Below are 14,769 nucleotides of genomic sequence, written 5' to 3' on the forward strand. Positions count from 1 at the left end.
TTTTACTTACACCAGCCCACTTTTATTGCCAATCTCGAGGATACAATGAAGCTAATTGAAAAATAACATTTCTTACCATTTGAAGAAAAGGCATTGAAGGGTTGTGCTTGTAACCTTCTTTGTCTTTTAAAATTAGAAAATGTGCTGAGTCACCTATTACTTTTTTCAAGTTCAATAGTGAGTGAAATAGTCTGTGAAGAGAAAGATCCAAGAACATAATAAGTATTGCACTTTTTTGTTGTGGGGGCATAATATGTGGAGCAGTTTGCAGACTTCCGACATCTTCACCACTCACAGCACTATTCAGCATGTAGCAACACTACATATGCTTGATTCTACCGCTGGTAGGCAAATGAGGTGCTCTAATCCAAAAGACAGGCAGTGAAACACAGATCATAAGCCAATCTTTACAAAAATTCATAAATAAAGTGAAGGTAGTAGATATGAAATATTTACTTCATATATTTTACATATTTACACACTACAGACCTACACCTCTTAATCCAACCAATTTCAGTCAACTCCTATCAGTTATCATTCTTCTTCAGCGTATAATTAACTGCAATAACAGATTTCCATCCGGCTCTCTAAATAAAAATCAAGACTTTAAGTTAATCTGTACAAGAAAAAATTAAAAATAAATTAAACCAAAGACTTGTATATTCTACACAAAATATTATTGTTGCAAGGTGGCCTTTCTTGGACCCCTACCAATTTCTTTGTGTATCTATTTATTTTTGGACAGCAATTCAATAATTGATTAATTCTATCCACCATTTAATTTTTGGAGTGATGAGCGTTAACAAAATTGGCAATCAAAACAGCTACCTGTGCTTGTGCAGTGGTGTCATTTATTGGCCCGGAGTTAAAATGAATTTGTACATGCATGGCCATATCACTATGTAATCTGTGTAATAAACTTAAATGAATTTGTGCATGTGTGGCTGACATCTCTGCATTATCTATGTGCATGTGCAGGCGGCCCTACTGAGGCCCAAGTTTTGGGAGCGGAGACAAAGACTAGGAGCAGCAGCAGGGGCCGGGAGCAGGTCAGAGGCTGGGAACAGCAACAAAGATCATGAAGTAGAACCGGTCATTCAGCCAAGAAGCTTCTCATGGTGGGGCTGAGAGATGGTAGCTCTGGGCTCAATTTGGACTTGTGGGCAGGAATGCAGCATTGACAGCACCAAGAACATGACCAACCTGGCACTCAGCAGTCACATCTTTGTAATGTTAGAAGGCTGGTGAAATAGATTATGCTTTGGTTGGAAATCAACTGCATCTGTCGCTTTGCAGCAATGTGGTACATCCGGTTGGGTTTCTGCACCTGTACACCCTTATGCCACTTAGAGGGGGCATTCCTACGAAGATAAACCTAACTTAATTTTAGAGATCTCCTTTCACTCCAGCATTTGGTTCATAAAAGCAGAATTAATACATAAGTTATTTTCACTCACTTTTCAAAGTGTAAATTATCCAACAACAAGCAATTAACAAGCAATAATATTAAATGAATACACCATTTATACTGCACCTACTGTCAAATCATTTAAGTGAGATTCTATACAAAGAGAAGCCACAACATATACCCATTCTATATTCAAGCAATAAAGGGATTAAAATTAATAATTAGATCTAAAACAGAAGAAAATGTTTTCATGAAGGAATAGGTCAAGATATTCACCCTGTGGTTATTTGGAGTGAATATCTAATAGATTTCACTCAACAACTCACTTAACTATCCCCTTATACACAATCATTTTAATTAGCAATCTTAACTTTAACAAATTTAATCTCAAAAACAAAAATACCTAAATTCAAACAGAATTATTGTATTTAAAAACACTATTTGGTAATATATGTTTATTTTCCCAGTAAATTTACTTTTATTTGCTTATCTTGATTTGGCTCTAGTTTGATTAGATTTCTACCAATCACTGCCTACATCCTAAGGGTTGCACTCAAAATCCTTAGGATCAAAATCTGCTTCTATACCTCTACATCAGTGTTAATTAATACTCTGAATATTTCATAATCAGTATAAAATGCAAAATCTGTAGCATTACTCCCTACATTTTCGGTGTTTGTTGAAACATTAATTATTAATGAAAAACAACATTAGATGTTCTTCCTTTTAGAGCCAAAATAAAGAGATTTCTGGCTGATCCTAATTAGCTGTTGTGTTTTCTCATGTTCCAACAAGTATTTTAACTTTTTAAATTCTTTCATGGGGTGTGAGTGTCACTGGCAAGACCAGCATTTGTTGCCCATCTCTATTGCCCTTGAACTGAGTAGACTTTTCAGAGGTAAATTAAAAGTCAACCACATGGGTGTGGATCTAGAGTCGCAGTTAAGACAGACTGATTAAGAAATAGCAGGTTTTTTGTTCTATAAAAGACATTAGTGAACGAGGTGAGGACTGCAGTGCTGGAAGAAATTATATATTACACTTATCAGGACAATCAGACATTACAAGCATAAATAACGCAGTATTTGTGAAGCTTACTCACTGTTACACAGAGTGCAGAGGGCATGCTACGCACAGGAAACTCCAACAAATAGCTCTGTAATAATAAACAGCAAACTGTTTTTTGTAATAAAACAAAGAGCTGCGAACGCTGGAAATCCAAAACAAAAGGAGAAATAGCTGAAGAAACTCAGCAGGTCTGGCAGCAATAGTGGAGAGAAAGCAGAGTTAAATGTTTCAGGTCTAGTGACCCTTCTTCAGAACTGATAGTAGCTAGGAAAATATGATATTATATGCTGAAGACAGGAAGTGAAGGGTGAAAAGGAGTAAGCAACACGTGGAGATGGAGCCAAAACAGAGGGAGAGACAGTCGGTAGACCAAGGGATGGACAGTGGTAAGCTGGGGGAAAGAAAACAGTTAATGGGGACCGAAAGTAGATGCAAATGCTGATAACGGTCCCCATTACCAGATTTTCTTTCCCCATGGTTTACCATTATCCATCCCTTTAGCAGCAACTCAGCAGGTCTGACAGCATCTGCCGGAGAAAGCAGAATTAACATTTTGAATCTGGTGACTTCATCAAAACCAATCCATGGAGCTTCTTTATCCTTCCTTGCATCACCAGCCAAGTGGTTAACAAGACAGACTACCAGTTATAATGAGTGAGGAGTGAGTCGATCAGGAAGGAACGTTCAAGAGATGGCCACAGAACCTACCAACACTTAGTACAGACAGGAAAGGCAATGGCAGCAGCATGTGAATGGAGCTTGGATACCTAGGTATGAGGTGTTGGAGCCCCTGAGAAAGCAGCAAAACAGAAATTACTCTAACCGAAGGCTCTTTTCTAACAGGCTCAACTTCTTCAACATGACCAAAAGGCAGTGCAAGCAAAGGCTTTGAACATTTACACATTTGGTGAGAGATATCTGCGCTATGTTGAAGGCTGACCTCATGCCTCAAACAAGTGCTTACACATTGCCATTTGCATTCAGAGTGACTGTGGCCTTCAACCTCAATCCAACTATTTCCAGGGAATCTGCTCAAGATTTCTGCAACATTTTTCAACCATGATGTTGGCCAAACATGACACCAAATTAGATTATTCCCTTCTGCCTGCCCTTGGTCCATATGCCTCCATTCCTTGCATATTCATGTGCTTACCTGAAAGCCCCTAAAACACTCTTAGATTGCACTAATATCACCATCAAATTACTCTTGCAGGAGCCACATAGACACATGAAAAGAAAGTTAGAATAGTGGTGGACTACTGCATAATGTGACACAGTAAAAAGATGAAGATACCATTGAGGTGAAGGATGACAAAAGAAGAAATGGTGTTCGAGAATCCAAGACTGGTTTTGCTCATGTTACTGGGAGCACTTATTACTTGGGTGGTTCTTCAAGAACTCTTAAGAATCTGGTTGCACCTTCAGCAGCAAATATCTGACAAGTCATTGCAACACATTCCAACAATACAAGTTTCACATATATTCCAGGAAAGGCTCATTCTCCAACAACAGGTTTAAGTCCACAAATTCCCTTGATACAGTCTGAACACACAATGGTTGAATTCTGCACCATTAGTAGCCTGGATTCAAGCTAGTTGGGACTGGCAGCTGTATTGCGGAGATCTATATTACAGAGATCGGCCCAGCACAGACTCATGGCAGTGACGACATCGGTAGAGGCAAGATGACGCTGAAAAAAGGCGACACGGTTCTGTGGCAGTGGCGTGGCATGGCAAACGGACTCGACACTGGCCGACTGCTTCCTGCTGGTGATGGTCTCAGTGTTGGTGTGGAAGAGCCTGTATCCAGGCTCATGGCTAAACACTTCAGGAGGACTGTAACATTAACTTTATTTTTTTTTAAACTTTATACTTAAGATTTTGTACCTAGGTTCCTTTGTACCTAAGATGGTGCTGGAGAATGGTGACTTTGTACACTTTTCACTGTACTCCTGTATCCCTGTACTTGAGCACATGTGACAATACAATCTAACTATAACTCTAATTGAGGGATTTAACTTCAGGTATCCTTTGACTAAAAGGACCTGTAGCATATATTACAGTTTCTCAAAGCCCTGGAGATGGTCACCTAGAACAGTGTAGTAAGATTAGGTCTACATTCTGCTGAGTGAACATTAATAGACTTTATAAAACCTAATGAAGGAAAGTAAGAGATCACATCTTCTGAAGCCCCACAAATTCAGGTTCCAGATAATCCATGTGATCTGGAGTCACTATGACACAGCTCTTAGTGCATAAACTCAGTAACAAACTATTTTGCAAGTGAAGCTACTGATAATTCTTTACTCTGCATCTTCCCCTATGTGTTTGATTGTACACTTTATAACCAATAACATTTAACTATTCATATCTAACTCTGCACCCCACTTCTGCTCCCACGTTTCTATTGACTGAGGTCTTAATCTCCAACAGTATTCTCAGCTCTCTTGTACGACATTTAGAAAGCACTGTCTTGGGAAGCATGTGCTTGAATGAAATGTTTGTTTCTCAAAACAGCTCTTTCCTTGTCTGTATTGCAGTGAAAACTAATCCATGACAAAATGATTGATGACCTTGAACGCCTTACTGAAGTCCATGTAGATCATGTCCACTGCTCTACCTTCATCAATCCTCTTCGTTACTTCTCAAAAAATTCGGTCAAGTTAGTGAGACACAAGTTCCCACGCACAAAGTCACCTTATGATATTTAACTATCACAGCCCCTGGAAAAGGAAAATGGCAAACTGAAATTCTGCCTTTCACTTCTATCTGTGGCACACTTTGAGGCAGAGATAAATCTGGCAAATGAAAAGAAGGATAAAATCTAGAGATGATGCAATGAGGACTTTCACTCTACTCCCAGGGTAAGATTTTCATATTGTATAAATATTGACATCAGCTTCATACTTGCTTCCATGACACTGCTCATTTCACTGAACATTTCAAATTCATAATTTAGGCAACCTCTATTAAATTTCCTCTCATTTTTCTTGAAAATTAAGCCTTCTATTAGAAGTACAAGTACAGTTTAAGGCTGATTCTTAATTCCAGGATGGGTGCTCGTAGTTTAAACTGTGATCAATACAAGGAAGCATTCAGAGAACCAAATGCAACTGCCCTAGCTGCACAGATCAGTACAGATATTGTTCAAGCATTCTTCAGAACAGTCTTGGCCAATATTTGTTACTGCTTCACATGGGAATACAAGTAAAAAGAGAAAAACAAAACTAGAACTCTCTGTGCATGAAGTAAATGAGCCTCATCAGTCACCGGTGTTTTTGTAAATGAAGATTGTTTTATATTATACAAGAGTTACCACTCATGCTTATAATTTCCAAACACACAGGTGTTGAGGAACTGACTGTAAAACTATTGTAATGTACTGAAAATCAGTCTTTGGTAAGCCAGTGTGGAGCTGGAGGAACACAGCAGGAAAGTTGACGTTTCAGGTTGGGATCCTTTCTGAAGAAGGGTCCTCTGATGCTGCCTGGCATGCTGTACCCCTCCAGCTCCACACTGTTATCTCTGACTTCAGCATCTGCAGTTGTTGCTGTTTCTGAGCCTTTGGTAGGCTCTGTTTTCAACGGGTTTCTGGACTGTTGGTTGTAAAAGACTTTTAGCAGTTACACTTTCAGCGACATGGCTTTAAAGTTAAAAAGTAGTTGCACTAAATAGAACTGCATGTAAAAGAAAATTGTTCATCACCCCAGTTTAACGTATTAAATAAATCGGTTGCATTGCAGAAAACAGTTGGAGAAATTAACCTCTCTTTCCATTAAGTAAAGCATAAGCAAGCACAGCATTATGAATTAAATGTGAAAACAATCAGATCAGGACTTAATTGACAAAGCAAGCTGGATTGAATAATCTCTCTCCCATACTTTATATTAATATATTGTCAAATCCATTTATGACAAGTGTATTATCAAACACTCATGAAATATTATCAGATCACTGTGAAGATAAATTCAAAACCAAATGTCGAGAAAACTAATTCAAAGTGAATCCGACAAAATAATATTCACCTGGTCCCATAGTCCATGACGACCCACTCCTTAGCGGTTCCAGTAATTGCATCATGATGTTGGAACAGGCCAAGATTTCGTCTTGCTTCTATGAGCAGTTTATAATCTTCAGATGAAGGGAACATTGCCATTTTATTGGATTGCTGAGCACCCACTAATGCTAAAGAGTAAAGGATTTCTGCTGCCCTGCACAGGAAAACAAAATATTTAACATTTATTTTTAGTTAAAAAGGCCCAACAGCTCTTTCCAATGCATCAAGTCTCAAGTAAATTTTATATCTTTATTAATTTAAAGAAAATTCCACAGTCAAGATTTAATATCTTTTATATTTAACTCAATATGAAATCATTGCATAGAACTGCACGAAAAAGAAAATTGCTCATTCACTACCAAAATGTACTAAATGAATTTCTTCACAATTTATTAAAGTGAACTTCAAGGAATATTTTGCTTGCCTCATAAACCTCAAATACTTTGGGAAGAAGGGTCCTTTTAAGCCTCATTGCCCAAACAATACTGACACAATTAAACAGTTTCCAACAGAGTTAATCCTTGGTAACATTCAGATGTTTGAGTATATTAGTCATCAAAATATGAAAGGACTACAGTATTATATTTTAATTTAAACATATTAAAATCCTTCAATTTAGTCACCGAATTTTTCTCATTTCTGCATTTATGTAACACAGAGATCATGCAAAAAAAAACTGCATTTATAATTACCCTTTTCATACCACCAAATGTTAAAATGTACTGCCAATGAACTAGTCTAGGATATAGTCACTGGTATAGTTTAGACAGGTAGTTTATTTTTTGCACATCAAGATCCTACAAGCTGCAATGTGATAATGAGTAGATAATCTGATTTTTGTGATGTTGACTGATTGACAAATATTGGCTACGACACTGCAGCTACCCCCTTCTTTTTTTTTCAAAATAGTGCCATGGAATCTTTTCCATTCACCTGAGAAATCAGAAAGCATCTTGGGTCAGCAGTGCATCTGAAAAATGGAACTCTGCAGCACTTCACCAAGATGGCGGCACCAGCAAGTTAGGTAACGTTTAGGCTCCTGAGCCTGACCGCTCTGGGTCGGCTGCATCCTTCTTTCTCTTTCCTGTTCTTCTTTCTTTTTTTTCCTTTTTCTTTCTTTTCATCTTCTTGACCATGGTGGAGGTGTAATTGTGGAAAAGGCCAGAGCGGGACTCATGATGAAAGTTGCGGCTGTAGCGACGACTCATGGTTGCAATAGGCCCAGAGTAGGGAATACAAGTGATGTCAGTAGGGCGGTGACTGCAACTTTGGCTGCATGGTGGACCTGGAATGGGACTCCTAGCAATGCTGTTGAGGGGCAGAGGCTGCAGCTTTGGCTGGTGGCCCTTGTAGCGGAGCCGGGGACTCCTGGGGCATTGGCTGGACCTGGAACAGGGACTCATTGTGGATTGGAACACCTTACAGAAAACCGGGAGCTGTGCTCAACAAGAAGGGCTGTAAAGCTGAACATTATTTCTTATTTTTCTGCTTTTATATTTTTTTCTGTCAATTGAACAGAAGATAATATTCTATTTAAATAATTTCTTTCTATTCATTTTGTGATCCAAAATGGTGCCAGATTGTGGCGACAAAACACTTTTTAACTGTATTTTGCCCACTACATGTGGCAAAAAAATCATTCGTTCATGCTCTTGGTACTCAAATGGAGCATCAGCATTGATTTTTGTGCTCCAGTCTTGAAGTAGGACTTGATTTTGAATCAAAGGCAAAAACGCTACTAAATGTCCCTATTTCTGAGGCGGTGGTGCTAGACATCTTAAAATGCATAAAGGTGGAAATATCCCTAGGACCCGATCAGGTATACCCTAGAAATCTGTGGGAAGCTAGGGGAATGATTGCTGGCCCCTTTGCTGAGATATTTGTATCACTGATAACAACAGGTGAGGTGCAGAAGACTAGAGGTTGGCTAAGGTGTGCCACTATTTAGAAAGTGTTAAGGAAAAGCCAGGGAACTATAGACCGGTGGGCCTGACATCAGTGGTGGGTTTAGATGTTGGAGGGGATCCTGAAGGACAGGATTAACATGTATTTACAAAGCCAAAGACTGATTAGGGATAGTCAACTTTATTTTGTGCGTGGGAACTTGTGTCTCACTAACTTGACCGAGTTTTTTGAGAAGTAACGAAGAGGATTGATGAAGGTAGAGCAGTGGACGTGATCTACATGGGCTTCAGTAAGGCGTTCAATAAGGTTCTTCATGGTAGACTGGTTAGCAAGTTCAGATCACTAGGAATACAGGGAGAACTAGGCATTTGGATACAGAACTGGCTCAAAGGAAGAACAGAGGGTTGTGGTGGAGGGTTGCTTTTCAGACTGGAGGCCTGTGACCAGCAGTGTGCCACATGGATTGGCACTGGATCTATTGCTTTTCATCCTTTATATAAATGATATGGATACGAACATAGGAGGTATGGTTAGTAAGTTTGCAGATAACACCAAATTGGAGGTGTAGTGGACAGTGAAGGCTACCTCAGACTACAACAGGACCTTAATCAGAAGGGCCAATGGGCTGAGGAGTGGCAGATGGAGTTTAATTTAGGTAAATGTGAGGTGCTACATTTTGGAAAGGCAAATCAGGGCAGGACTTACACACTTAATGGTAAGGTCCTGGGCAGTGTTGCTGAACAAACAGACCTTGGAGTGCACGTTCATAGTTCTTTGAAAGTGGAGTTTTAGGTAGACAGGATAGTGACAGGTAGACAGGTATGCTTGCTTTTATTGATCAGTGCATTGAGTATAGGAGTTGGGAAGTCATATTGCAGCTGTACACACTATTGGTTTGGCCAGTTTTGGAATACTGCATTCAATTCTGGTCTCCCTGCTATAGGAAGGATATTGTGGGACTTGAAAGGGTTCAGAAAAGATTTACAAGGATATTGCAAGGGTTGGAGGGTTTGAGCTATAGGGAGAGGTTGAATCAGCTGGGACTATTTTCCCTGGAGCATTGAAGGCTGAGAGGAGGCGTTAGGTCTATAAAATCATGAGGGGCATGGATAGGGTGAGTAGCCATAGTGTTTTCCCTGGGTGGGGGAAATCCAAAACTAGAGGGCATAGGTTTAAAGTGAGAAGGGAAAGATTTAAAAGGGACCTAAGGGGCAACTTTTTCATGCAGAGCATGGTGCTTGTATGAAATGAGCTGCCAGAGGAAGTAGCAGAGGCTGGTACAATAGCAACATTTAAAAGGCATCTGGATGGGTATATGAATAGGAATGGTTTAGAGGGATATGGGCCAAATGCTTGTAGATGAGCGTGGTGATACCTTTCCTCATGAATTTGTACATGCTACCTGCCAGAAGTACACTGTCATACTCCTCCAGCAGGTCCTGGCCAATCAAGTCACACAGAGCTGAAAACAACTTGGCTGGTAAACCGTTGCTTCCTGGAGTTTATTCTGTTCAAAGGACTTGAGGGCCTTGGTCAGATCATGCAAAGATAATAGCTAGTCCAGCCCTTCCTCCATGCTGTCATCTAAGACCTCCATGATAAAGGGCAGGAATGACTGGAAGGCCATGCTGTCTGTGGACTTCACACCATACAGTTTGGCATAGAAGGATTGGTTGATCCTCAAGATATCAAAAATGAGATGACGTGACCAAGCCATCTTCTTCCTGATCACAGAAGCGTGCATGTTCTCAAAGAATAAGAAATGCGAGCATATCTCATCCTGTTCTACAGAGTGGACCCTGGACCAGAAGATTTTCTTGGAGGCCTCGAGGCAAAGAGTGCAGTTGTTGGGTCTTCACCTCCTGGAGGTCCTCCTTGACATCAATCCCTATTGTCTGTAGCAGGAATAGGTTCTGCATGCTTTTCAGGAGTTTTGACAATTTTGCGCATCTCTCTCACCTTCTGAACACCTTTGAGGATGAAGAACCTCAGGTCGTTCCCCTTGACTGCCACCAGTCCATTGGATTCTTCAACCTGTGTAATCCCTTTTGAGTTCCACAATGTGTTCATAGATCATAGAATCCCTACAGTGCGGAAACAGGCCCTTTGGCCCAACAAGTCCACACCGACCCTCAGAGCATCCCATCTAGACGCACCCTGCTATAACCCAACTAATCTACACATCCCTGAACACTAGAGGCAAATTAGCATGTCCAATCCACCTAGCCTGCACATCTTTGGACTGTGGGAGGAAACTGGAGCAGCCGGAGGAAACCCACACAGACAGGGGGAGAATGTGCAAACTCCACACAGGCAGTTGCTGGAGGGTGGAATCAAACCCAGGTCCCTGGCACTGTGAGGCAGCAGTGCTAACCACTGAGCCACCGTGCCGCCCCAAACCATTCTGGGGTCAATGGTTTCACATTCAGCTCCCATGTTCCCTTGCCTACTCCCTAGTCACTCTGTAGGTGACAGTTGGTCAGGATGAGGCAGTGGTCAGAGAAGAACACCAGCTGACAACAGTTGATCTGTTCGAGAATGGACGGGTTGCCAGTGACCAGGTGTATCTCTGCTGTGCTCCATTTTTTTTAGGAGTATTGAAAGTATCATGCAACTTGGCAACTTTATCCATTTCCATCAGGAATCTGCATGTGGCATCTAGTTTGCTGTCAGTCCCTCTGGATCATCCAGCCGCCTAGGCCCGAAACGTCAGCCTTCCTGCTCCTCTGATGCTGCTTGGCCTGCTGTGTTCATCCAGCTCTACACCTTGTTATCATAGGAATAAATGGGTCTTATTCCAACTGGTAGGTAGTGACCACCAGCATGCCACAGGGATTGGTGCTTGGACTCCAGCTATTCACAATGATTTAGATGAGGAACTAAATGTAATATCTCCAAGTTTGCGGATGAGACAAACCTAGGTGGGAGGGTAAGCCGTGGGGAGGAAGCAGAGATGCTTCAGTGTGATTTGGACAAGTTGAGTCACTGGGCAGATTAATGGCAGATGAAGAATAATGTGGATAAATTTGAGGTTTCCCACTTTGGTAGCAAAAACAGAAAGGCAAATTATCTTCCGAATGGCAACAAATTGGGAAAGGAGGGTGTGCAACAAGACTTGGATGGCCTTGTACATCAGTTGCTGAAAGTAAGCATGCAGGTGCTGCAGGTGGTGAAGAAGACGAATGATATGTTGGCCTTCATAGCGAGAGAATTTCAGTAAAGGAGCATAGACTGGAGTATTGTGTGTCTCCTTTTCTGAGAAAGGATGTTCTGGAGGGAGGAGGGAGTGGAACAAACAGACTGATTCCTGCGATGGCAGGACTGAACTATGAAGAGGCACTGGATTAGTTAAAGTTACCAAATTCTCAGAGGACCACAGGGCTGCTCACTCATTAGTAGTGGTAAATTTAATTTTCTAAAATTAAATTTTAATTCCAAACATTGACTGGGACTACCGTAGTATGAAAGGTTTGGATGGTGAAGAATTTGTTAAATGTGATCAAGAAGATTTCCTTTATCAGTGTGTAAATGTTCCTACCTGAGAAGGTTCTCCGAGGGAAGGCATGGCAAGTGACTGAAGTGAGAGGAGGGGAACACTTTAGGTCTATTGATCATAGTTCTATTAGCTTTAAAATAGTTATGGAAAAGAATAAGCCTTCCATAAAAGTTAAAACTTTTAACTAGAGTAAGTCACATTTTAACAGTATGAGACAAGAACTTTCAAAAATTGATTAGAGCAGACTATTCTTGGTAAAGGGACGTCGGAAAAGTGGGAGGCTTTCAAAAGTGTGTTAACGAGAGTTCAGAATTATTATGTTCCTGTTAGAGTGAAAGGTAAGGCAGGTAGGATTAGGGAAGAATAGATGAATAAAGATATTGAGGCTCTCATCAAGAATAAAAAAGAATCATATATTAGATACAGACAACTGAGTTCATATGAATCTCTTGAACAGTATAAAGTGTGTAGGGGTATTATTAAGAAGTAGATCAGGAAGGCAAAGAGGGGATATGAGATAGCCTTGGCAGAGAAGGTTAAGGACAATCCAAAAAGATTCTGTAAGTACATTAAAAGCATGAAAGCAAAGAGAGAGAGAGTTGGGCCCCTTAAAGATAAAAGGGGTCGTCTTCGTGTTGAACCCCAGGAGATGGGAGAAATATTAAATGAATGTTTCAAGTCAGTTTTTACTGTGGAGAAAGAATTGGAGACTAGACAATTTGGGGAAATAAATATTGATGTTTTGAAAACAGTTCACAATACAGAAGACAAAGTACTGGGGGTCTTAGAAAATATAAAGGTGGATTAATCTCGGAGATCTGATCTAGTGTATCCCAGGACATTGTGGGAAGTTATGGAGTAAATTGCGGCACCACTTTCAGAAATATTTGTATCAACATTACTGCAGCGCAGGCTAATTGGAGATTGGCTAATATTGCGCTTTTGTTTAAGAAGGGATGTAAGGAGAAACCTGTGAATTACAGACCAGAGAGTCCGACTTCGGTGGTGGGTGAGTTGTTGGAAGTGATTCTGAAAGGTAGGATTTATATGCACTTGGAGAGGTAAGCAAAAATTAGAGATTGTGAGCATGATTTTGTGCGAGGGAAACTGTATCTAGCTTGTGATTAGCAGCATACCACTGGGATCAGTGCTGGGTCCACTTTGTTTAAATTTATAAAAATTATTACATGAGAATATAGAAGGCATGGTTAGTAAGTTTGCAGATGATACCATAATTGGTGGTATAGTGGATAGGGAAGAAGGCTAAGATTACAAAGCAATCTTGATCAATTGGGTCAATGGACTGAGGAGGGGCAGATGGCGTTTAATTTGGATAAATGTGAGGTATTGCATTTTACTAAAACAAACAAGGGCAGGACTTATACAACTAAAAGTGGGGCCTTGGGTAGTGCTGTACAACAGAGAGACCTAGGGGTTCAGGTAGAATAGAAGCAGCCTGAATGGATGGGGTCAAGCTCCCACAGAACCAGAATTTTAGGTTTTTCAGTAGCAGTTGCTGGGGTCTTAAAGCTGGGTTTGGAAGCTGTAGTACATCTCTTCCAGCTACTCTCTCTCTCTGAGTTTTCTCCTGATGGTTTTCCTCCTGGACTAGAAAATTGCACATGACACAATCTATTTTACTGAATTTGCCTTTCCCAAGTCTGTATTTTTGGAATTTTACTATATTGGAACGGTTACTGTTTAGTAGTTAAATAATTTATCATTCTGTTAAGGTTTCCAGTAGAGTTAAGTTATTCCAATTTCTTCATTCTTTTCTCGTATTTTAACTATAGTGTATGAATAAAATGTGTTTTGTTTCAATACCGATAGTTTGACCAATCGAATTGCATTTGGAACGCAATACCTGACATTTGTATTTAAAATAAGCGAGAATTAGTGTCTAGGCTATCTTCTTAATATATTTTGAAGGGGTTTGATCTGGTCCATAACAGTGTCACTCTGCATCGCAAACCAGCTGTCCAGCTAACTGAGCTGACTTAGGACTACATTCATGGCGGTTTAGAAGAATGACGGGAATCTCATACAGCCATAGCGTAATACAACGTGGAAACAAACCATTTGGTCCAGCTAGTACTTGCTGACCAAGTTTCCCAATCTAAACTCGTCCCACTTGCCTGCATTTGGCCCATATCCTTCTAAACCTTTCCTATTCATGTACCTATCCAAACGTCTTTTAAATGTTGTATCTACCGTTTCCTCCGGCTGTTTATTCCACATGTGAACTACCCTCTGTGGGAAAACGTTGCCGCTCAGGTCCCTTTTAAAGCTTTCTCCTCTCACCTAAAAATATGTCACTTTGTTTTGAACTTCCCCAGCCTTGGGGAAAAGACATTTGCTATTCACCTTATCTATGCCCTGATTTTATAAACCTCTTTAAGGTCACCCCTCAACCTCCTACGCTCCAGTGAAAGAAGTCCCAGCCTATCCTTATAACTCAAACCCTCCAGTCCCCGCAACATCCTGGTAAATCTTTTCTGAACCCTCTCTAATGTAATAATATCCTTCCTTTGGAAGGGCAACCGGAACAGTACTCAGTACTCCAAGAAGTGGCCTAATCAACCTCAACATGATGTTCCAACTCCTTTACTCAATGATTGAACCACTTAGAAATGTAGAGACTAGAAAACACGAGCAGGAGTAGGCTATTCAGCCCTTCAAGCCTGCTCTGTCATTCAATATGTTCATGGCTGATCAACCAACTCAGTACCCTGCTCCCACTTTCACCCCATACCCATTGATCCCTTTAACCCAAAGAAATGTATGTATCTCCTCCTTGAAAACTTTCAATGTTCTTGCCTTAACCACTTTGTGGGGC

At 40.5% G+C, this 14,769-nt stretch overlaps 1 protein-coding gene across 2 annotated transcripts in view; it reads right to left on the reverse strand.

Moving 5' to 3' along the window:
- Positions 1-14,769, reverse strand: part of man2a1 (mannosidase, alpha, class 2A, member 1) — a 166,989-nt gene that overhangs the window by 76,518 nt on the left and 75,702 nt on the right. For both annotated transcript variants that reach the window (XM_048594912.1, XM_020537284.2), the window contains exons 10-11: positions 6,501-6,686; positions 77-191 (exon numbers count right to left, since the gene is read on the reverse strand). In XM_048594912.1, coding sequence (XP_048450869.1) covers positions 77-191; positions 6,501-6,686 — 301 coding nt within the window. The remainder of the gene's footprint in view (positions 1-76; positions 192-6,500; positions 6,687-14,769) is intronic.

This window comes from Rhincodon typus, chromosome 3, assembly GCF_021869965.1.
Source record: "Rhincodon typus isolate 14 chromosome 3, sRhiTyp1.1, whole genome shotgun sequence".
Lineage (NCBI taxonomy): Eukaryota > Metazoa > Chordata > Chondrichthyes > Orectolobiformes > Rhincodontidae > Rhincodon > Rhincodon typus.